The sequence below is a fragment of the Athene cunicularia genome (genome assembly GCF_003259725.1).
Source record: "Athene cunicularia isolate RWA chromosome 7 unlocalized genomic scaffold, athCun1 chr7_part1, whole genome shotgun sequence".
NCBI lineage: Eukaryota > Metazoa > Chordata > Aves > Strigiformes > Strigidae > Athene > Athene cunicularia.
Window position 1 is genome coordinate 12868647 of NW_020799107.1, and position 22624 is coordinate 12891270.

The 22624-nt window shown below is 37.4% G+C and overlaps 1 protein-coding gene across 6 annotated transcripts in view; it reads right to left on the reverse strand.

Annotated features, from left to right (window-relative positions):
* Positions 1 to 1969: 1969 nt before the first annotated feature.
* OSBPL6 (oxysterol binding protein like 6) overlaps positions 1970 to 22624 on the reverse strand; it is a 76840-nt gene continuing 56185 nt past the window's right edge. For 4 of the 6 annotated variants that reach the window (XM_026853013.1, XM_026853017.1, XM_026853014.1 and 1 more), the window contains 14 exons: positions 18494 to 18659; positions 17380 to 17510; positions 15157 to 15264; positions 12144 to 12281; positions 10728 to 10815; positions 10273 to 10526; positions 8697 to 8834; positions 8274 to 8337; positions 7585 to 7663; positions 6399 to 6543; positions 5140 to 5284; positions 3982 to 4108; positions 3303 to 3425; positions 1970 to 2329 (listed from right to left, as the gene is read on the reverse strand). In XM_026853013.1, coding sequence (XP_026708814.1) covers positions 2221 to 2329; positions 3303 to 3425; positions 3982 to 4108; positions 5140 to 5284; positions 6399 to 6543; positions 7585 to 7663; positions 8274 to 8337; positions 8697 to 8834; positions 10273 to 10526; positions 10728 to 10815; positions 12144 to 12281; positions 15157 to 15264; positions 17380 to 17510; positions 18494 to 18659 — 1815 coding nt within the window. In that variant the 3' untranslated portion in view covers positions 1970 to 2220. The remainder of the gene's footprint in view (positions 2330 to 3302; positions 3426 to 3981; positions 4109 to 5139; positions 5285 to 6398; positions 6544 to 7584; positions 7664 to 8273; positions 8338 to 8696; positions 8835 to 10272; positions 10527 to 10727; positions 10816 to 12143; positions 12282 to 15156; positions 15265 to 17379; positions 17511 to 18493; positions 18660 to 22624) is intronic. The other 2 variants (XM_026853018.1, XM_026853016.1) reach the window with 1 other exon arrangement.

Here is a 22624-nt window from a genome sequence, read left to right on the forward strand (position 1 = left end):
CCTGAGGGGGGCAAACGTTCAACAATGTTGTTTTTATGGAAAGTGACACGGAATAATTCATTGCTATCTTGCACACAATGTGCCAATTTGATTCATAGTGCAATGCCATTAAAGCAAATAGGATGAAATTAATCAAATATGATTTAAAAAAAAATAAAGTTTGATATATTTTCATTTTCTTATAAGAACAATAGCAGAACTGAAAAAAATAATCAGACGAAGTTCAACTAGGAAAGAAAAAGTATGGTTCTTTGAATAATTCAAAATTTTCTTTGGAAGAAATCCTGTTAATCTGCACACACTTTTTTATACCAAATATTCATGAGCAATTCATGAGCACTGACAATTCTTAAAAAGCCTACTTAATATTCTCTTTAGGCTTTCATAGTTCTTCCTAATAACAGAACTGTGTGAAGAAATCGGAAGCTAGTTGCTCTGCAAGTTGTTTTGCCATTCAAACAGGAGAACTAAATGCATTTTAAGTAATTAAAGTAATCTCAGTTCTGTAGCGACCTGACTCTGCAAAAGGAAGAAGGAGGCAGAGAGTTGGGTATGTGTGGTAATCTACTGAGAACTGTTCAAGCAGCTCTGATGGCAGGATCACATATCTGTCTAAATTTTTTTTAGGTCTCAGTACTGGAATCAATCTTAAATAGAAAAATTCAAGTGCACTATATACTCTGTGTATGTGTAGAAAGAAATACAGTGTGTATGCATGAAATCTAACCTATCATCAGTGCCTTGATGTATAATACATGCATAAATGGAAGACTAGATCATACCATATGGAACGCAGTTTTTACCTAATAAAATTACTTTTTTTCCTTTCATTAAAATCTGCCCTCCTACTGTTTAATGTTTCCGAGATTTTCAAATAGAAAGTGCCAAGCCTTCTCCTGCATATATTAACTGAGGCTTAGCAACACATAAAAGACTTGGTTCTTAATCAAAAAATATAGAATCACTTTATGAAAAACTGTAAAATATAATTTTGCACAAAAGCTATTTTGGCAACACAAGTAGTAGTTGTTAGCTACAATGCATGGGAGTCGCTGCCATACTCTCAAATATAAATTTAGATAAGAAAAGTGGATGGGGAAAAACCAGAGCCGGTAAAGTAAACAGTGTGTGTGGCAGAAACCAGTTGTATTTACAATACTATCCAGCTTCTGGAGAGAAGCCAGAGACCTTCCCATGAAACCTTTCTGTGCTTTTAATGTTGCAAAGCTTCAGGGAATTCTAATTGTATAAACAGTGATGGGGAAATGAGATTCACTGTGAGACTATGTCCAGCCAGCAGTAAAAGTGATGATTGCATCTCAGTATCAATCATTTAGAATACGAACTTTCTGACTAGCAATTCATATGCATTTACCAAAATTGTCTCAAATTCAACCAGTTAGCAGTTTCTTTTCAGTCTGATTATACAGTCAGCTTCCCAAAGCTAAAGCATGTACAGTTGATCTCATTCCTCTGAAATACAGTTAGATGTTTGGTTGTCTTTTGATTTAAATAATGCAAGTTCTCCAATATTTATATCATGATAAAAGTCTAGTGCTTTAAAAATCTGCCCTTCACACAAGCCTAAGCATACATATTTTAAAATTACTTACTGTACATCTTCATATTTTGTTTAAGGCATGAACAATGGCATATGAATGGGAACAGCTTCTGGAAAAGTATATCTTTTGACAGAGGCCAGTCCAAGAACATCACACCAAAGGACTAACCTGAAGCCAGAAATGACAGTGTTGTGACCCAAGAGTTTTTAACAAAAATAGTTGAAACAAAATGGATTTTTTTCTCTTTTTCTTCCTTTTTTTTTTTTCTTTTTTTTTAATTTAAATTACATTACTCTTAATGTCTGTTTAAAGCACCGGTTGCAGTTTTGCGTTTACCACCTCTTCTGCGTGACTTTGGATAACTCATCTGCTTCTTTTGTTCTGAATTTTCAGTGTACGAAACTTTAAAAGGTTTCTGTTTCTTTTTTTTTGTTTGTTTCCTTTTATTTTTTTAATGGCTGCTGCAAAATTAAAAAGATCCAGAAGTGGTCAGGGGCCTGATCTAATGCACTTTCAAAAGTCCATTATAAAGATGAATATAAATGCGAATGATAGGTTTTTCTGTAGACCCACAAACCACGCTTAGCTATAAGAAACATATTGTGCATAGTTATTTTTTTCTTCAGAGTGATATGTTTACTAGATCTACATTCTCAGTTTACCAGAGTACTGGAATTTCTACTTTACTAAAGCCAGGATCCTTTCGCAGTTCCCAGTAGGTATCATTGGTAACCCAGGCTTCTCTTTGATTAGCATCGATAACTTTTCTGTAGAAAGGAAACAAAAAACAAAAACAGAAGAGAAAGAGAGGAAAAAAAGGTCTGATCATAGATCTCTACTCTTATGCAATATGAAATCAAATTCCATACCTCTCTGATCTAACCCAATACTAAATCTGATTTCGTATTTCTAAAGGACACAAGAACAGTCAGGAATTTTAAAGTAAAAATCAACCTCTACCTGTGTCAAAAATGCAAGGTTTAGAAAACAGCCAAGATGACAAATGTGTTGCTTGATCTGTGTGAGCAGGTCTTAGAGCCTCTTTGGCCATTACAGATTCTTATTATGTGCAGGGGATCAACCAATAGATCTAGCTTGCAGAATGTAAGCCTTTTTCCATTTATACTCTTTGTCTCCTCTGGATTCTGCTCATCTTCCACTACATCTGCATCAGGCACATTCAAATCTTTACACTTTTGATTCCTCATGCTAAACATCAGGCTATTTGGAATTACTATCCTTTGTTTCAGAAGAATGCTTAATTAAAAACAAAACCAAAAAAACCTAAACCCCTGCACTCAAAAATAAATAAAATGTCATTTAAGTGTGTATTTATATACACATTGTATAGATGTAGATATAGTTATACATCTATGATGCTGTTGCTCAGGTCACTATTTCTTACCTTGATTAAGCAATTACTTAAAACAATAACATAATGAAATCTTTGATCCTAATAATATACTTTTATTCCACTACAAAGTTCAAAACCCATTGGCCAAGGGGTGAAACAGGCTTGTGTAGTTGTTGCCCATTGTGAGAAAATGATCCTTCCATTAGGAAGCTTTAAACTACATAAAAAATGCTTCAGACAGAGATCAGGTATCTGATCATTTTTCTTAAAATTGCCATTTTTCAAGCTTTCATGATTAACAGACTATGTTGGTGGTAACTCTTGTAGTATTTTGTCCAGTCACACTATAGAAAACAGGGATTTACTACAGAAATGAATAGACTCACTTAAAAAATTTGGGTACATATTCAATGCTGTTTTCTTCCATGTACCGCCTCCGGCCTCTCTGCAGTTCCTCTATTCTTTGTTTCTCAGATGATGCCGCTTCTACATTTCCTTCCTCCAGAAGCCTGTACGAATAACAGCAGGTCCTATAGCAATCATAGTGTCTACAACAAGGGATTTTCTAGTGTCACAAGAGAAAAGCAGAAGCCAAGCCTGTTGTCTGTGTTATACCCACTTTCAGAACTAGCCATAACCCTATTAAATAACTGAGATGTGACTCTCCAGTTATATGTGCCTGACCCTTGGCCTAAGGCATACACTTTCTTTACTAACCAGCATATCAGAAACATTGAAGTTCTATGAACTGAGAATTAGGAGGCATTAATGTTGCTTCCATTCATAGCAGGAGGGCATGAAATTTCAGAGCCTTTCCAGGCTGTTATAAGGAATCCTACCTCTGCCCAAAGACTGCACTGTAACTCTGCTATACAGACAAGATGCTTTCTACATTCCCTCAACTTGACAAAGCAGAAATTTGACGTAATACTGAATACCTTCTCTGCTAGCAAAATTCTCCAAAGCTTAGTTCAGACTGTAGTGAAGACACAGACAAAATTCAACATTCAGCCAAACCCAGCCTTAAACCCACCAAATGTCAAGTGTATAAATAAGCATTCTTGCCTTTGATCTGGCCTGAATCGAGCATCTGTTGTAGGAAGAAGATCTTTCAATAAAGGATCTAGTTCATTGAGCTCAATAGCAAACCTTGTGAAGCCATAATAACGTTCATAATTGGTTGGCATGGAGCCTGTATGAATATGTATGAGAAAGAAAAAAAGCTTTTTAAACTATTACTCTAAATATGCAAGAGATTCATTTATTTATTAAATTATAACAGAAAAAAATATTAATATTTTTACCCTTACATCCAATTAAAAAGCACCAAAAGCTATTCTCTAGGTGAAACAACATTCACTAAAATTAATTTCAACTGCTTATCCTGCAGAGTTGTAATTACATGCTAATAGATTCAAAAGTTTTATGATCTTCCTTCCATTTTAAATAAAAATTACTGTTTTCAAGATTTTCAAGTTAAACATAGTTTTCTGTTCCCAGAAAGTGGGCTTATCAAATGTCTGTACAAAAGCTAATGTTAACTCATCTTCAGTTAATTTTGGAACATAATGCTCACTTGCACTGATTCAGCACTGTACAACACCCTCAGCACTAACAGCAGTCAGAGTAGACATTGCAGAGTAGGGTTCAAAATACTATCAGTACAGAGTAGGGTTCAAAACACAATAATGACAGTTCATGGATAATCACTTTGTGTGTGTGAAATACTACAGGTGCAAAGGTTAACTAATTTAACCTCAGTGCCTTTAAGCAAGCAGTAAGGAAGCTGAAATCAGCTCCTGAAATCACAGGAGCTCAGCATCTCTGAAGACCAATCCTTTACGTTAATAGAGCATTAAGACAACAAACTCGATAAACTGGCACATCCTATTTGCTGATTCCAAATAAGCCACCCTGCTCACTGTGAGAAAGCAAGGCAGGCCCGGACATCCTTTTTTTTTTTCTCTTAATTTTATTCTTATGTTGACCCCAAGACCCCAGAATATTTGCCCAGAAGTCAAACAGAGATGTAGAAGACTATGCCTTGTAAGAATATTTCCATTTACCATTATTATAAACTCATGTAAATTCTTGTTTATTTGTCTAGCTAGAAATTTAATTTCTCCAGTAGTATTTTAAGTATTTAAACTGATGGCTAAAACAGCTTTACATACTTCAGGGTTACACTATAATACCTGCCGGAGTGCATTGTAAGCTTCTTACCTGGCCTCCATATACATTTGGCTGAAGGTGCAACCCCACAATAAAGGCCTTCATGCCACTTTCCAAAAAGGCGATGAACCACCTTCCCTTCTTGATCTATCACAACACCCTGGACCTCATTTACATTTGAATTCCAGTAGTTCACCTGAAAGTTTAACAACAAATTACTAATTCACACTGTTTTTCACGTTACCCATTGTACCAATACAGATAATGCATGAATTAATATGGGGCACCGACTGTTCAAATTTTGTATCAAACAGCTCACATGGAACCAAGAATATCAGAATTTGAAGTTCAGAAGATCTGAATATTAATTGATTTAGTATATGAGAAACCCTGAAAAAATTGATATGTGGTTTTGGTATAAGGGTATTTAAATTATCAGCACATCTGGGAACTATATTGTTGTTCATGAACTCAAATTTCACACATTTCAGTACAAAATGACACCTTGAAAGTTGCAAGATCAGAGCCAGCTAACTCTCTTCTTTCTATATGGACAAATACTGAATATACCTGTACATGTAAGGGAATCCTTTGATGGGTGTTGCACTATGCTATTTGCAACAGGGAAGACGTTCAGACAGTATTCTCACTTGTTGCTTTCTGATTCTCTTCTCTGTTTTGCTTTTTTTAGACACATTTATTTCTTATACCTTCACCTACTGAGCCAGTTTCCCAGTCTTAGACCATCCATCAGAACATGAATTTCAGATTTACAGTAATGTACCATTGCTAAAACTGCAATGGTATTGATATATTTTGTTGCAATATGAAGACAAACTTATTTTTAGGGAAAATAATTGATAGTAACATAGCTATTCAGTGATCTGGCTTTATATGTGGTCCTTGCCTGAATGTTAAAATACCAAAGCAGCATTATTTAATCTAAAGAGATAAAATACTGACCACCAAATGCTAGTAAAGGCAGAAGTAAAATGGCACAAAAGTCTACAGCGACTTTGCATTTTCACTGTGGTAATAGAAAAGAGATTTTGACCTTTAATTTTTAACCTAAACCCAACAATATAGCACACATCTATACAGCAAAGCAACACACTGATATCAAATGTTCAATGGAATAGTCATACTACTTGACATAGCACTCTCATTTGACAATTTACATATTTACAATTGCTGATAAGAAAAAATGTGTAATGTGGATTTCAGGAACACTAAAGAAACAGCTTGATGTATGTTTAAACTATGCAGTTTTATAAATATTTATATGATATATCTTAGAATACATATGTTACCTTGACAAATGTGAGTTTACAAATACAAACACTGCTTTTCGTATTTCTGATAGTTATCTCTCCATAGTGTTCTATCCACCTCCTTCCACTAAGAATATTATGTATGCAAGTAGTGACTTTGTTCCAGACATAGTAGTCTCCATACCTAAGAACAAATTAACAAGTAGTTGGTAACATATATAAATCATAATCATTCAGACAAAAAAGTAAAACATAGCTCCATTATCATAAATACAAGACCATACCTCAAAAACCTTTTGAAACAATAGCTTAGTTTAATAAAGCACTGGTTCTGGGTACGTTATTAACCCTTCATATTGGAGCTCACCTAAGCTCTAGTGCAGAAAACTGAAGAATGGTACTATGAACTACAAATCAAGATGTGAACCACCAAAGCCCTGCACAGCATATTCACTGTCCTCAGAGCATTAACTCTCTTTGCCACAATTCCTTTAGGAGCAGGACAGTGACCCAAACATCAGCATAAGGCTGAATTGAGGCTGTAAGCAGACAATATAATTAAATTACAAAATCAAACAAAATAAAGATGTAAAGGTGATAACAGAAATTAAGTAGGAAGCAGGACATCACTGGCACACCATCCAATTCCCTCTGTTACAGCTACTCAGAGAGAGCATCTCTATTGTCAAACAAGGGAATAAAATGAGGGAATTACACTGCAAAGCACACTCTTTCAGGGCTGAGGGGCAAGTGTGAAGACAGGAAACAAAGATGCTTCTGAGTGCTTTTACTTCAATTTCATGAGACGGCTAAAGAGGTGAAGTGGACAGATAACATACTGTTAGAGGCAGAAAGAAAGGCTGGCTGTAATTTACAGGAGCAGGAATAGCTGACAGTCCTATATTGCAGCCTTCTTCTAAACAGCTGACCACTACTGTATGCGTAAAACTTGGGTTCTCTCTCTTAAATCATTTCTATCCCCATCTGCCTATTGCTTTTTAGAAAGTTTGCAGATTTTTCCTCCAAAAACCCAAATGGATCTTCAGGCTCAGAAATGCTTCAGTATCCCCACCTGTACACTAAGGAGAGATTTGACCTAGGCACTAACTCTCACCATTACAATTCATCTGATATCTGCATACACTTCCCCCAATCTATTCACAAGGCAGCACAGATTAGATTGCAGCAAAGACTGAAAACAAAAGAAAATAGGACAGTAGCTTACTTTGGAAGAGTCACATTCAAGGTTCCAACTGGCAGAATTTCCATTGATTTCCCCCAGAATTTGTTTTTCCATCTGATATCTGAATATAATAGTGAAAGATTTAAAAAACTGAAAAGACCAAAATCTTCCCCTTGCAGTGATCTGCATGGCACATGAGATGACCTGTGCTAGACCATCTGATTTAAAACAAGACAGTATGAGGTTGCCATGATAATATAAAAAAAAAATAAATAAAATACTAGAAAATAACATTAGGTCAGAAAAGCTAAAGATAAGTTTGATTTTTTTTCTAGAGGTCATGCTTGTGCTATTGTAAAATCTCCCATGAAAACGTTCGATACAAATTAAATGCTTATGTCAGTAGATACAAGGAAAGAAAGAGCTGCTTGTTCAACTGTGTAAAAAGAACTGCTTGTGTTTGTAAGAAATCATTTTCTTGGTAAGAAGGCAGAAAAGGCAGAAAAGTATAAACAGACTGCAAATGACGGGGGAAGTTGTAATGTGTCTGCTCACTCTTAAAATGAGAATTTGGAGTGAAATAATTCAGAGCATCAGTTTGTAATATGTTACTACAAAAATAACAAGTATAGAAATTTTGAGTAAGTTCCAAATGCAAAGCTCAGCTTGTACAGATAGTTTTTACTTGTTAATAAAAAAGGAGTTTATACTTTTGAATTAAAAACTTATACCTTGCCAAAACACAAAGTTCTTCGATTCACAGTGACAGGCCGAAATGGGAGGATGGTGGCTAACCTGGAAAACAGTTTGGCTGAGTTAAAACCAATTCATTTTCATTTCTAAGACAATACAATTGCTACCACAGTATGAAAATACTAAATAGCCCATGATATTTATTAGCCTATGTTGCTATGAAAACAGATGCAACTTAAGTTTGTACTTAAAACACTATGTACTTAAAACACTTCCTTTTGATAACTATAAAAATATATACCTTGTAGCATTCAATAATGTTCACTCATACTAACAACCTTTCTTTACCACTAAGAAAGCAAACCATTCTAAGTTGAAAGAAAAAAACATGATTACATTGTAAAAGAAAGAAACCAAAATCTAAACCTAAACAGGAATGACTATCTAGAAACAACCTTTACCTGCTCTGAGAAAAATCGAAATCCTTTGTCTTCTCTAATACATTCATAAGTTTCACCAAGCACTGGGTTAAATGGCTTGCTTCCTGCTCTAAAGTATGTAGAGGCATAGCCTGACGCTGCAAAAGCAGCTATGAGAACCTGTGAAAATACAGACAAGAACGTAAGTGAGAATAGGCAGCAATTATTGCGTAATGTCATCCCTCTGCAGTATCACACAACTCACTCCTAGAGTAAAATTGGATTTTTAAGGTGCTTGTTAAAAGTTTGGCTTGTATCCCCAGTATTGCATTACAGAATCACAGAATCGCATAATTGTCTAGGTTGGAAAAGACCTTGAAGATCATCCAGTCCAACCATCAACCCAACATTAACAGTTCCCAACTACACTATATCCCTCAGCACTATGTTAAACCTATTAAACACCTCCAGGGATGGGGACTCCACCACCTCCCTGGGCAGCCCATTCCAACACTCAACAACCCCTTCTGTAAAGAAATGCTTCCTAATATCTAGTCTAACCTTCCCTGGTCCAACTTGACAGATACCTGTAGCAAAGAAGGGGATTGAGTCCACACTTCCAAGGAAGCTTTTGGTTGCACCATGGCTTTTCCTGAACTCTCCTGATTCCTGCAAGACTCATCCTCCAAGCTTTTCTACAAAGGAGGCAGAATCCTACAGGCAAACAGCCTGCTTTGCTCAGTACAGCCCTGCCCAGTCAGTCCTTACAGGATTTCCCTTTTGTCAGGGACGTAAGGAATCTTGTAGGAAAACAGCATGTGATAAGTAATTCACCTCCCTACCATGAGACAAGTCCAACATCTTCAGTGGCAAGGAAAAAATACCAGTGTTTAGGACCCCTCACTCTCCTGCAGGCCATGTGAACATGGCTGTTCATGGACCTGAGCATGTGACAGCCACAGACAACCTCTCTTCTCCCAGTTATGCACAGTACTGCCAACCCATACCAGGGAACGGTAGATATGTTCAGCAACAACACTATCAACTTTCCTCTAACAGCCTTTCCCTGTTTCTTCTGAGGAAAGGAGACGTGACAGATCAAAACACCCTGATAGCTGAACATAACATGCCAGTTAAAAAAACAAGACATACTTACAGGGGAGCTGAGTTCAGGCTGCCCAGGCAAACTTTGTTTTGGTGTTTTGGAACTTCTCTATTAGAAATTGCCTAGGATGACATCTTATTGACATCTACACTGATCATTAGCCAGCCACAGACTTGATTAGCTCTTGGAGACTGCTGGACTTGATCACTTAAAGCCAGGAAAGGATGCTGAAGGGTTAGAAACTGCCAATGCCTACATATACAGTCCTAGAGAGTGAGATCAGTCTTCACATCAATAAGTCACAACTGCATCACTTAGTTTGAATTCAAGAAAAGTCCCTCAGCCTTGTTCAGATCAAACCTATCACCTGTAATTGTTCACAGCAGTCATCTGACCCAGCAGGGAGGTCTGTACTCTGTGAACAGGAACAGCAAGAAAGGACCCTGCACAGACCTCCTCTCATCATCTCCCTTTTTGGTAGAGACATAAGAAGTACTATACTAAATTTATTACCATGCGTTCATAAGGATCATCTGTCTCAGCAGCCTTGTCCAAGAGTTCACTGTATTCCAGCTCTTCACAAAGATGTTGTAAGGTATTCAGAGGTTCATTTAGCTCAACTGGCATAGATACTTTGGAAAGATCTTTGCCAATGTTATTTCTCAAAATATTCCACAGATTGATGTTACTGGTGTCAGGGCTGGGAGCTGGGAGACAAGTTCTCCGTCCATTCCTGAATGCACCTCCTGTTAGCTCACCATTAAGAACTGGGAAGGGAAAAAAACTATTTTTGTAAGAAAGCACCAGATTAAGGAAATCGGACTTATCCATTGAACCAATTCACCACCAGAACAAGGAAGCCCAACTTCACTTATTTCAGGTGAGTTGGTCTTGTACAGACATGCAGTAAATCTGGTATGTGAACATAACAAACATAATTTCCCAAAGTTTAAAACATAGCAGTATACTTTGCCGGGAAATGTTGTCTGCAACACTGGTGTTGTCCTCGGATATGTTATCACTCACATCACTGATATAAGATTCATCATCAGAAGCCTATAACAAATAAAATATCAATTAAATCAAATTCATATAAAATATACTGACAAATTGGACAACAATAATTGATTTGAAACAAATATTCAAAGAAATCATCTCTATCCAATTAGAGCATTTAACTAAATCAATTGGATATTTCAATCAATCTATACTGTCAATGCACTATAAGTGTCAAAACAAATGCTATGCTCTCCTTATGTTTCTGAAATCCTTATTATGAAGCCAAATACAGACATCAAATTTGCAAAAGGGTGACTTCAAATGAGATCAGAGATAAACAAAAAATTGACAATGTAATGCGCTGGGAATGGGAGGTGAGAAGAGATAGTCAGACTTGTGCTCTTTATACAGAGCCAAACAATAAAACGCACCTTGTGTTTCAGAAAAAAAAATTATATAAGCATCAACCTAAAATTAGTGTTAAGACAAATTTTAATTATTTTTTTAACAGATTCTTTCTTCAGAAATACTACTTTCAAAATATTTGACAGTATTTACTGAGGATGGTATTTATTATAAGCCCTAAACCATTTGGGGGTGATTTTGTAAAGTTTCCATTTCCTCTATACCATACAGACACACCAATTTTCCATGCTGATACAGACAATCCAGACTATTGAGACAACATGTACTTTACACCTGTCAGAAACAATAAGATAAAGAACCATTCCGTTCTTCAGATGAACAACTCTAGCCATGGCTGTGCCAGCTTGTGGCACATGAGCAATTCTCGTCAAAGAGAAAGTGACACACTTATTTCCTCTTACAGAAGAGTTGTGGTAGACCACAGCACTACTGTGGCTTTATAAAAAGGTTTTTTTTTTTAAAGTAAATAGATTTTAAAAACTGAACAATTTATTCATGATAGCACAGTAAAGCTGTGGACAGAAACATGATCCAGGAGCCTGAACTGTATCTGACTGCTTCAGCTTTGAGCTTGATCAAGCCAATTTTTCAGGCTTTTGTCTACTTCTCTAATTACAGAGAATAACTTTATATGTATACTAGAAGACTTTTTCTAAAAATAATATTCTGAAATTAGTTGACTGCATAGTCAGACGTAATTGCTCCTGTCTATGCCGTCCTTATCTGAAACTGCCAAATTCTAGCAAGGACATGTACTAAATATAAGCTACTGATACAACTTCCAACTCTGTTTTACACTTCAGAGAACTTCTGCACCCCATCACAAGGGAGTCTTGGGTTAGTTTATCTATACCTTACACATTTTGATACCTTTTTATTTTTTAAAAAAATCATTCACTAGTGGTAGCAATAACTATATCTGTCCAACAGCAAAGCCACAGCATGCCTGCATAGCCTACCTCGTTTTCTGAGGAGCTGGCAGACAGAAGCACTTCCTGTGCATCAAAGAACTCTGAAACAGATTCAGACATAGAGAGCCTGCTCTCATTGGAAACTTGCTGAGACAGTGGCAAACTGACATGAATTTGTTCACCCATCTGTAAATAAAGCACAGAAAAATAAAAGTATTATTTCCAAAATAAAAGAAATATTCATAGCAGGGACAAATCACCTGAATAATTTTTCTGTGCACAGAGAGTAAAGACAGCATTTTAGTAGGTCTTTGTGTGTACCTAACAGATGAGGCTGACAATTACAACATAAAGTGCATTTTGAGCAGTGAGATACAAGTCTTCATTTGAGGCCTACTCAGCATCAACTCGTACGTTTTAGCAGTGTGAATAATCACAAATGTAGTTTTGTATTCAGAGGAATGATTTTGTGGACAATAACTGGATTGTGTCAGACAAGTTCAACCATGAAGTTCAGATGAAAAGACACCTGGTCATAACAAATTACATGACTGGGAGCCAACTTTGATACGACCAAAACTCAAATATAAAGCTTTATAAGGTCAGAGAGTTAAAAGTTACTTTCAAAATAAGTGTGCTAGTAAACCAGTTTAGTAACACATGTTTGAATCATTTGAATATTCAGGAGGTTGGCTATAATATAAATTTATGTACTTTTATTCCATGTTTGTACACCAAATCTCATTTGAATTATGCCATTAACATTGACTCTATACTGCTAAAGGGAATGAACTCTCTCTGTTTTATTAAGATAAAGATAATTTAACAGCAAAGGCAAGGGTTCAAAATTGTGTTATGTGTCTATCAGTAGGGAGGCAAGCTAATTTAAATAGTGGAACATATCCTCCTCTTCCCTATTGTTGGGAAGATCACCAGGTTTCAACATGTTACCCTAAAGGCTATTGCTTTAAGAAGGTGTGGCAGGGGCACCCACCCAAGGAAAGCAGAGCATCTTTCTTGGCTGCTGGAGTGCAGCAGCTCCTGGCTGCCTTTGTTCTCAGGGCCTCATGGTAACTGGGGCCTCTGGCCAACGGGAGCTGCTATTGACTCCAGGTCAGATTCGCCCTGGGTATAAATGTTTTCCCTGGGGGAGCCATTTGGAGCTTGTTCCCTGGAGCAGCAGCTGCGGTTGAGGACTCTCCCCTTGGGTCAGGAGCTGCCCAAGGAAACTCCTCGAGGGGCCTTGGGTCGGGACGCTGCCCTGAGCAGGTCCTCGAGGGTGAGAGCCCTCACTTGTCAGGTGAGTGACAGAGCAGTTTGGGTTGTCGTTAAACCCTAAGGAGTTGTGCTTTGACCTGCATTTTGGGTTGTTATTAAACCCTAGCAAGCTGTTCTGTTCTCCTCTCACAGACATTTGAACTTGTAATTTGCGGAGGGCTAGTTAATTGTGTTGACAATAAATTTTTAATTTTTGGTGGATTGTTATTTATTTGAGAGTCTCCGTAACAGAAGGGGAGAAAAAAAATTAGGATACTCTCCCTGTACCATTCCACCAAAGGAGCTGCTGCTGTGTAGGGAAACTGACTTCTGGCTTAATCCTTTAATTTATACAGTATGTTGCTTATGGGATAACACAGATGAAACTATTGAAGCCCTTCTAAACACAGTTAACTCTTCAGATTACAATTCCATCCCTATTAATCTACAAAAGTCCTGAAAATGGTTTTATTGACATCTTTATCGTGTAGAATTATTCTATATAGTTGCCTCATAATGAACTAACAACAACAACAACAACAACAAAAATCATAAACAAGCCAAGAGGTCAAAACCCATTCCTTTTTAACTGGGGCTTATAAATTTGTAGATGGTTTACGAAGTTTGATGAATTATAATGGAAACAAACTCATTGCACTGGTATTTTTACAGGAAGTGATTAAGATTTTAAGGTTTTGTATAAACTAGAGGGACTTGGAAAAATACAACCCTACCTGAAAAAGATGCTCACAGAGGCATTATCTACACACTGCAAGATTATATATATAAAGGCAATCAACAGAAGTGAATGAGAGACCTGGGAACCTCTCAAACTCCTTCAGTCAGACATACTTGTACCAAGATAGAAATGTACATATGAAAAAGAAACAGCTAACCAACAAAAAATAAAAAATAGAAGAGATGGTCATTGGTCAGAACTTCACTGCAGATTGCTGTGCTGTGGCACCACTTCACCTCTATTTTCTGTTGCTAGTCTCCAACGTGCTGGACTCTTGGAAAAATTATCTGGACATTTTTAAAAGCAAATAATGTCATTGGAAACATATATTCACCTTCCTTTCTTGTTGGAAGAAATAATTAGGAGACAAGTGTATGTTAATTGAAATGGCATATGCATAGAAAAAAATTAGTGGGAATGACAAATGAAAAATATTTTGGTAAAATGTAAGCAGACTGGCTGTCAAAATGACCACATTAATTGTAGCGTAATACAGCTGGCAAAGTCAGATTTGTCCTTCTCATGAGGGAAGTTGACTTATTAATACAAATGTTCAATAATCTGTTGACTAAGGAGAGCAAAACAAGAAAGACAAGATGTTGCAAACATGGTATTAGAATAGTGCTTGCTTCATAGACTGAACCTTTTGATTTCAGCATTGCCACTCAGGATATTAAACATCAGGCCACTTGCAGGATCAGGCCATTAAATACTAAGCTGTTTTGCTGACTTGACAAGAAACTAAGATACAGAATTGGTTAGCTACCAAATACATTCAAATACAGTAAAACCTCACTAATTCCCACAGTCAATAATTAATATTCCAAAACTGGAGTCCTTCCCTGTTTCTCTGCAGAGACCAAACCAAGCTCTTTCATGACATCTAACATATGCAAAATAAAAGACACGTTTTATTTTATGCAGGGAAAATAGAATCTGACTTTTGCTATAAATGAACACTTGCCAATCTGAAAAATTCTATAATTTGCTAGGTGTGTTTCAGCTATTAGTGAGAATTAGCAAGGTTTGATTGAACTCTAAATCCATTAAAGGCCGAAGTCTTACCTCATCAGGGCTAGGGATAATATTTACACTGACAACCTGATCACAAATAACAGATTCTGAATGTATTCTGTTCAAGCGACTCCTTAGTTCAGCATTCTGGTTGAGAGCCTTAAAATAAAAATTGCACATTTCATTTAAAATTTAAAAAATAAGTGTTAAACAGAAAAGGGAAAAAAAAAAAAAAAAAAGGTAAAGAAGAAGTAGCTTCTTCCCAGCAATTTCCTAAGAAATCATAAAACATCCTTTCTTCAATTTTTAGAGAGTTATGTATTTTGAGATCCTCTCTAACATGATCTAATCTTTTGGTTGGTTTGCCTTCAGTGATCTCCAGGAGGCAGAGGAGACAGATATTCTCCCACAGTGTAACAGTGGCATTCTACTTTAATTCTTCAGATAGCTTTTTGGCAGGTATACTGGTGGGTTATGTACATTATGGAAATGGGGAGTGAATGCAGCAAGAAAGAATGAAACTGCAGAACAACAAGTGGGAACTACCTGCAAAATGCCCAGAGGCAATTCTTGGTTTACAGCTCTACAGCCCTATCTGAACCAAGGTTATCAGCACTTAAGGAAATTGCTTCCTTTCCAGCAAAAACAACATAAATGCTAGATAGTATCATTGGGTGTTAGTCCATCCACATCAATATGATACATTTGCATGTATGTACTCATTTCAATCTACTGATCCATTGGAGTGTCACAAATACCAACAGAATTCAACTGTTGTCTGGTATCTGCTGATTTTTCTCCTTTAGAAAAGTCCAACCTAGATAATGAATTTGGGTCCATATATACATACTGTCTGTTATCTGAAAGACTCATGTGCAAGACTCTGCAATCCAGAAAAAGTATAATATGCTACATACCTAGAACATGAACTGACTTAATACATCCCCAGCATTGAGGATTATATAAACAGCAGACATACTGTTTTAGTAGAAAATGACTGTTATGGAGTGAGAATCTTCTTCTGCCTCCCCCCAGTGCAGAATCAGGAACAGATTGCATGAATGTACTGAAACAAGGTACAGGCAAAATAAAATAGGCTAGCTTAAACTGTCACTAAACAGTTTAAATTACTCCATTTTACTTCATACTGAAACTGTCTGGGCATGTTCACGGTTGCCATCTACCAGGAAGGGAAGGTGATGACTAACAGCAGCCTGGCAATAGCTTTGCAAACCGCTCGAACCACGAGACTGGTTAAATCCAGCCTTGTGACTAAGGCCAAATTGCCACTTATTACGTCATAGTCTCAATGGGGAATATGTGACCATGACTTTTAGACTGACACTGGAGGCCAAGAACAAGAACATGATCACCTGTTTTATACAAGCTGCTAATAAGTCTCCACAGATCTTAGTTAAACCTGCATCAATAACCAGAAATGGTTACCCTTATCTCTTGTCATTAAACTTTATTACAATACACAGCAATCAATCTGCATAACATGACACGCATCTTTATCTACAGAAACATTGTGCATCAATTTTAACCTCATAGCAAAAACCTCTGACCCAGTTATCAATAACAGTGTATGAAATTATATACACACTTGGGTAAGCTCTGTTTGCCTTCAAAACTCTGCTCACATTTCTTGCAGATATAGTACTCCACACCAATCTGTTCTTCAGAGTAAAAGATTTTATGTTTCCTTGATAATGAATTAAAAAATTTAAGTTATTTTGCAACCTGAGGACTTACTGTCGCTTTATCTCTTCTTCCCCACTAAAGTCAACAACAATTTTTCCGTCGGCTTAAGTGGGAAAGACGCTGGACAGTAACAGGTGTGTATCTGAATATCCAATTTACCCATGATTATACTGTAACCCATGATTCTTTTTGCAATTTAGACACATGGACATATAAAACAAATCTGAAAATATACAGTCAGGGTCTAAAACTTAGTTAGAAGACAAGAATATATCCTTGGCTGTGCTGGAAACAGCTCCAGGAAAGATACCTAGCATTTGTATAAAAACATTTCATCATTTTTCTTTACTTTGGAAAACAATAACAGATACATGCTTACACAAACAAATCATTATCCTTCACTTCCACATGCATTAAGGGTAGACCTATGTCATAACAGAATATATGTCATAGTTCTGGTCAAGAACTTGTTTTTTTCTAGGCTCCTTCTACCTCAGGAAATAGCCAAAATACAACAGAAATAGTGCATCTGGCAAGTCAGATGTGCTTGAAATCAAATCAACAACATACCTGGGAGAGGGACTGTCTGAGGTGTGCTATTTGAGCATTGTGGCCTGTAAGATCCTGCTCTGAAACAATCTGCTTCAGCTTCTCCTTCTCTATAGCTATGCTGTTAAAGGCAGACTTCAAAAGAGAATGCACTAAGCAAAAAGAAAAAAAAAAAAAAAAAGAAAACAAGTGTTTTCTCAGCTACAGAACTGCACATTGACATCAATTACAATATTTCAGCAATAAAGACACAGAGATTTCCATCCCACAATTACAGAAATTTGAAACAAGGATCTGAACTTAAAGTAATCCATGCCAAATTAAGTACAAACACTTACAGCTTGAAGTTGTGATGTGCATACTGTATGTTCACACATACGTCATCTGAGCTTATTCTTGGTGCTGAACGTATGGAAAGGTGCATATTTGGAAAGACTGTGTCCAATATTTGTTCTTTTTTGTCTGCTTATTTTTCTTTTCAGAGTAACAAAAAAATCAGTTCTGCCAAGCCTTAATATTGCACTAAAAAGAGGATGACTTGGTCTTTAAACAGGTTTTTCACATTTTTTAAGGTATCAGTCTCAATTTTTTCCTATGTTTGTGATATAACAGATAGCAAACTGATAAAAAACTTTTTTTTTTTAAATAGTATTGTTCAGTCTGTAGGACCATTCATTTATTTGCAATAAAATAGCACTTCAAAAGTGCATTCTAGTAATAAGTTCTTCTTCTGTTGTTTCCACTGACACAGAAAGCATTGCACAAAAATTAATTGCATTACATTATATGTAGCAGTGACATTCTGATTCATCTTTGAGGAGAAATAAAGCATTTTTATTGAGAAACAAAGTGTTTGTGAATTCAGTCACATATTGACAAGATGCAGAAAGCGGTTCAGAAGACTTCTAAAAAAGTCTCTTATCAGACAGAGTTTATCTATCTCTATATTCATGACATCCATGGAAAATGTAAGAAGAATAATATATGTCATCTTTATGTAAGCCACCTGACCAGCTAAAAATTCTTATACAGTATCTTCTAATGCAGATAAATGCCCTGGCCATAACTAAGTGAAACCAATAAAGAAACACAACAGAGAAACACAATAAAGGAAAGGCTTGACATTTCCAGTTACCTTTTTGTGCCATCAGGCAGAATTCTTCTTGAAGCTTCATGTACTCAGTAGAGCACTCCAGAGGGTCTGTTACATGGCTTGGGGGAGTCTGAAACTCAATGTCTGCACAAAGGTTGGGATTAGATGAATGCAGTCGAACAGGTGACATTGTAGCACTGAAGGGGACCTACAGCAAGAAACAGTGAAAAAATATTGTATAAGGTGCAGCCAATCTTTGGAGTCTGTTGAAGCAAAACACAAATTTCTTCCGAAAACAAAAAACTTAGTTCATAATATGAAGAACAAAGTAAGAGTGAACATGTAACTTTTTACTCTCCCAAATCTCCACACAGCTGATTCAGTGTAAAATTTCAAAAGAATTCTGCAACAGACAAAAGGCTTAATTACATAGCTAACAGTTAATGACAAAGAGTTTAAATTCTACCATTTACAAAAAATGGACCATTTCTTAATGCTTAAAAGATGACTGGAAAATTGACCCATGACACATGCTGTTTTATATCTGGACATTTGAGAGTACATGTAGTATGACTCTGTTGTTACGGTACCAACATCTGAAGTATGCAAGTTCCTCCAACAGATCTAGAAATAGCATAGGATATTATAAAATATATCATTGAAGTTTTTGGAAACTACTAGTAAATCTTGAGTTGAAACTCACTGTACTGTCAACCATAAAGAGGGCAGAAGCATACAGTCTTTCTACATTCTCTCTAACTAAACAAATAACAACCAAAACCTCAAAACTCCACCTGATTTTTATTTAAAGTCATGAACCATAAATAAATGTAAAGAGATACTGTTTAGTAAGATGGAGCAAAGACTTTAGTTTATTATCATTTCCACTTCCCTTTCACCTTCTGTACTTTTCATGTATAGTAATAAAAACATTCATGCAAATCTTTATAAGTTAAATACACATGTATCTTGTGAACTGAACAGCTACCTACATGCTACATACGCAGTGTATGGCTACCGCTGTTATATATGTGATGTGTGTGTGAACATGTTGTATTTTATTTTAATTTTACCATTTATACACATATGTATAAAAATCAGGCCAAGAACCCAGTTTTCAAAATCAAATGCAAAGGAAAGGCATGCAGGACTACATTTTACTACTTTAATATTGAGCACTATTAAACACGCTGAACACATTAAATCTAAGTTCATTATATTGATCAAATGTATAAATCAAGAATTTCCACACTGCAGCCCAATGTAATTATTGAAATATGAAAAATGGGGCCAAAATATAAAATGTGTCTTCCAAGGCATGATAAAGAGCAGCAGATAACATAAAAAGTCATATTACTAAGAATTTTTATCAACAGATAAGCTCTATATTACCACAAGTATCTGAAATTGGTACCTTGCTATTTGATTAGATTAGGGAAACATTTTATCAATCCATTCCTGTAAAAATTATCAACATATGGTTTAGGTTTCTGATTCTTCAATGGAAACTTCAAAATCCTGTTGGATCTATTCAACACATCACATTCCACACATGAGCATATTCTGCAAAATACCATTTTCCATCTTGTTCCTCCAGATACATATAGCATATAAAATTATGACTCTATGGCACCTAGCCAGTATAAACTTTATTCTCTCACATATTTTGATTTCCAGATGTATCAACAAAGTAGATATTTGTTATTGGACCTCATTTTAGCCTCATATCAAGAACATTTCATTAACAGAATTTGGAAAATAAATTTCTTCTGTTCATACTTGACATTTACCCCATTATCTTCTTCACAAGGCAAGCCTGCCTCTCTCAGCAGCCCCACAAAACCAGGTTAATTAATGTGACTAAATGTAGGTTCATTTCAAGTTTCCTTTACAAAATCTTTTTACTTCTTAAATTGGAAAGCATATTCCCAGAACTTTCTGCCTGGGAGCACCGCAAAAGTTCAGTTGCTCCAGGTGGCTCCAGGAGGGCAGAGTATGTGTACATGACAGCGGTGTGTGCAGGGAGCATGTACCCAAACCTCCAGCCCATTCAGAAGGCAGTAAGAAAGATGATCCCAGCTACAATGCAGGAGCTTGAGTGAGACTCCCCACAGCCCCATGTGCCTGTAGTGATGGTACAAGTTGCCCCAGCCACATAAACTGACAGAGCTGCAGGCCGTCTGCCCACACAATGACAAGGGGTGATGAACCCAGCTGATGAGACCTGCTTTAAAAACATCATTTCTGCCTCATACCTTAGCTGGCCAGGCTGAAAAGCAATGTTTCTGCGGTGAGGTTTACCGGAAATCAAAATAATTTTAAAGTTTAGCCTAAAACCAACATTTACATGTTCTACAAATACTGTCACATTGCTTGCAAGAAATATACATTCACATGACAGAGACAAGTAGCTGCTTTGCCAACTGCTTTAAATGCAAGAACCAAAAATACTGAACTGTTGACTGACTTGAAATCTTCTCATATGCATGTTTTTAGAAAAGTTTCCAAGCTACTTCCCACAACAGATTAAAAAGTCCACATTGAACAAACTCTTTCATTCTCTTGCATAGGCAACAGTCCAGGAAACACGCCCAACATACTTCCCTTCACCTTTTTTCCTTTCACTGCTGTGCTTTCTCTCTATATCCATGGTGACATGATTCTGACTTTATTACCCCTTTTTGTTGTTGTTGTTTTTTTGTTGTTGCTGTTTTGGAGGGTTGTTGGGGTTTTTTTTACTATTTAGCTTCTTGAAGCATCACTGCACTTTCCTCCCTACACACACTCTTCTAAGCATGAATGCTTAACATCTTTGTTGGTGCCATGGTCAGTGGGATTGAGTGCACCCTCACCAAATTCACCAAAGCTGCGTGGTGCAGTCACACACTGGAGGGAAGGGATGTGCCATCCAGAGGGACCTGGACAGGCTGGAGAGGTGGGACCATGCAAATCTCATGAAATTCAACAAGGCCAAGTGCAAGGTCCTGCACGCGGGTCGGGGCAATCCCAAGCACAAATACAGGCTGGGTGAGGAGTGGATTGAGAGAAGCTCTGCAGAGGAGGACTTGGGGGTAGTAGTGGATGGAAAACTGGCTATGATCCAGCAATGTGCGCTCGCAGCCCAGAAAGCCAACCGTGTCCTGGGCTGCATCAAGAGAAGTGTGGCCAGCAGGTCAAGGGAGGGGATTCTCCCTCTCTACTCCACTCTCATGAGATCCCACCTGCAGTTCTGTGTCCAGCTCTGGAGCCTCCAACATAAGAAGGACATGGACCTGCTCAAGCGGGTCCAGAGGACGCCATGAAGATGATCAGGGGTCTGGAGCATCCCCCCTGTGAGGACAGGCTGAGAGAGTTGGGGGTGTTCAGCCTAGAGAAGAGAAGGGTTTGGGGAGACCTTAGAGCGGCCTCCCAGTACTGAAAAGGGCTACAGGAAAGGTGGGAGGGACTCTGCATCAGGGGGTGTAGGGATAGGATGAGGGGTAATGGTTTTGAACTGAAAGAGAATAGATTTAAATTAGATGTAAGGAATAAATACTGTGAGGGTGGTGAGGCCCTGGCACAGGCTGCCCAGAGAAGCTGTGGCTGCCCCCTCCCTGGCAGTGTTCAAGGCCAGGTTGGACGGGGCTTTGGGCAACCTGGGCTAGTGGAAGGTGTCCCTGCCCATGGCAGGGGGTTTGGAACTCGGTGATCTTTAAGGTCCCTTCCAACATAAGCCATTCTATGATTCTGTGACCTCAGACGTACCTTGTCCTGACTTTCTGATTTACAACAGGGGCCTTAATACACACTCATCCATCACCTTCACAATTACATGTTCATGTAGGAACTAACTGTTCCTGGTAGAGTGGGTTGGAAGGAAAACCTTCTTCTGCTGTGCATTTAACTTAAGAAATTCTGTATCCCTCAGTCTATACACATAACTTTACTGTCTTGGAGATACAAGCACTTTGCTACATCAGCCAGGAAGAACAGGCCATTGCCACGATCACAGCAACAACTGCAGAGGCATTTTGGTGCCTCTAGTTTTTCTTCCTCCTCCACTTAATCCAGCTCCTCCAAGACCTCCCTCAACAGGTACACACTTCAGCTGCAGGTAACAACTCAGCAATTCCCTGGACTCCTACTGCCTTGCAATCTAAGTCCAGCTGTATTTGCTCCACTTACACACTCCTT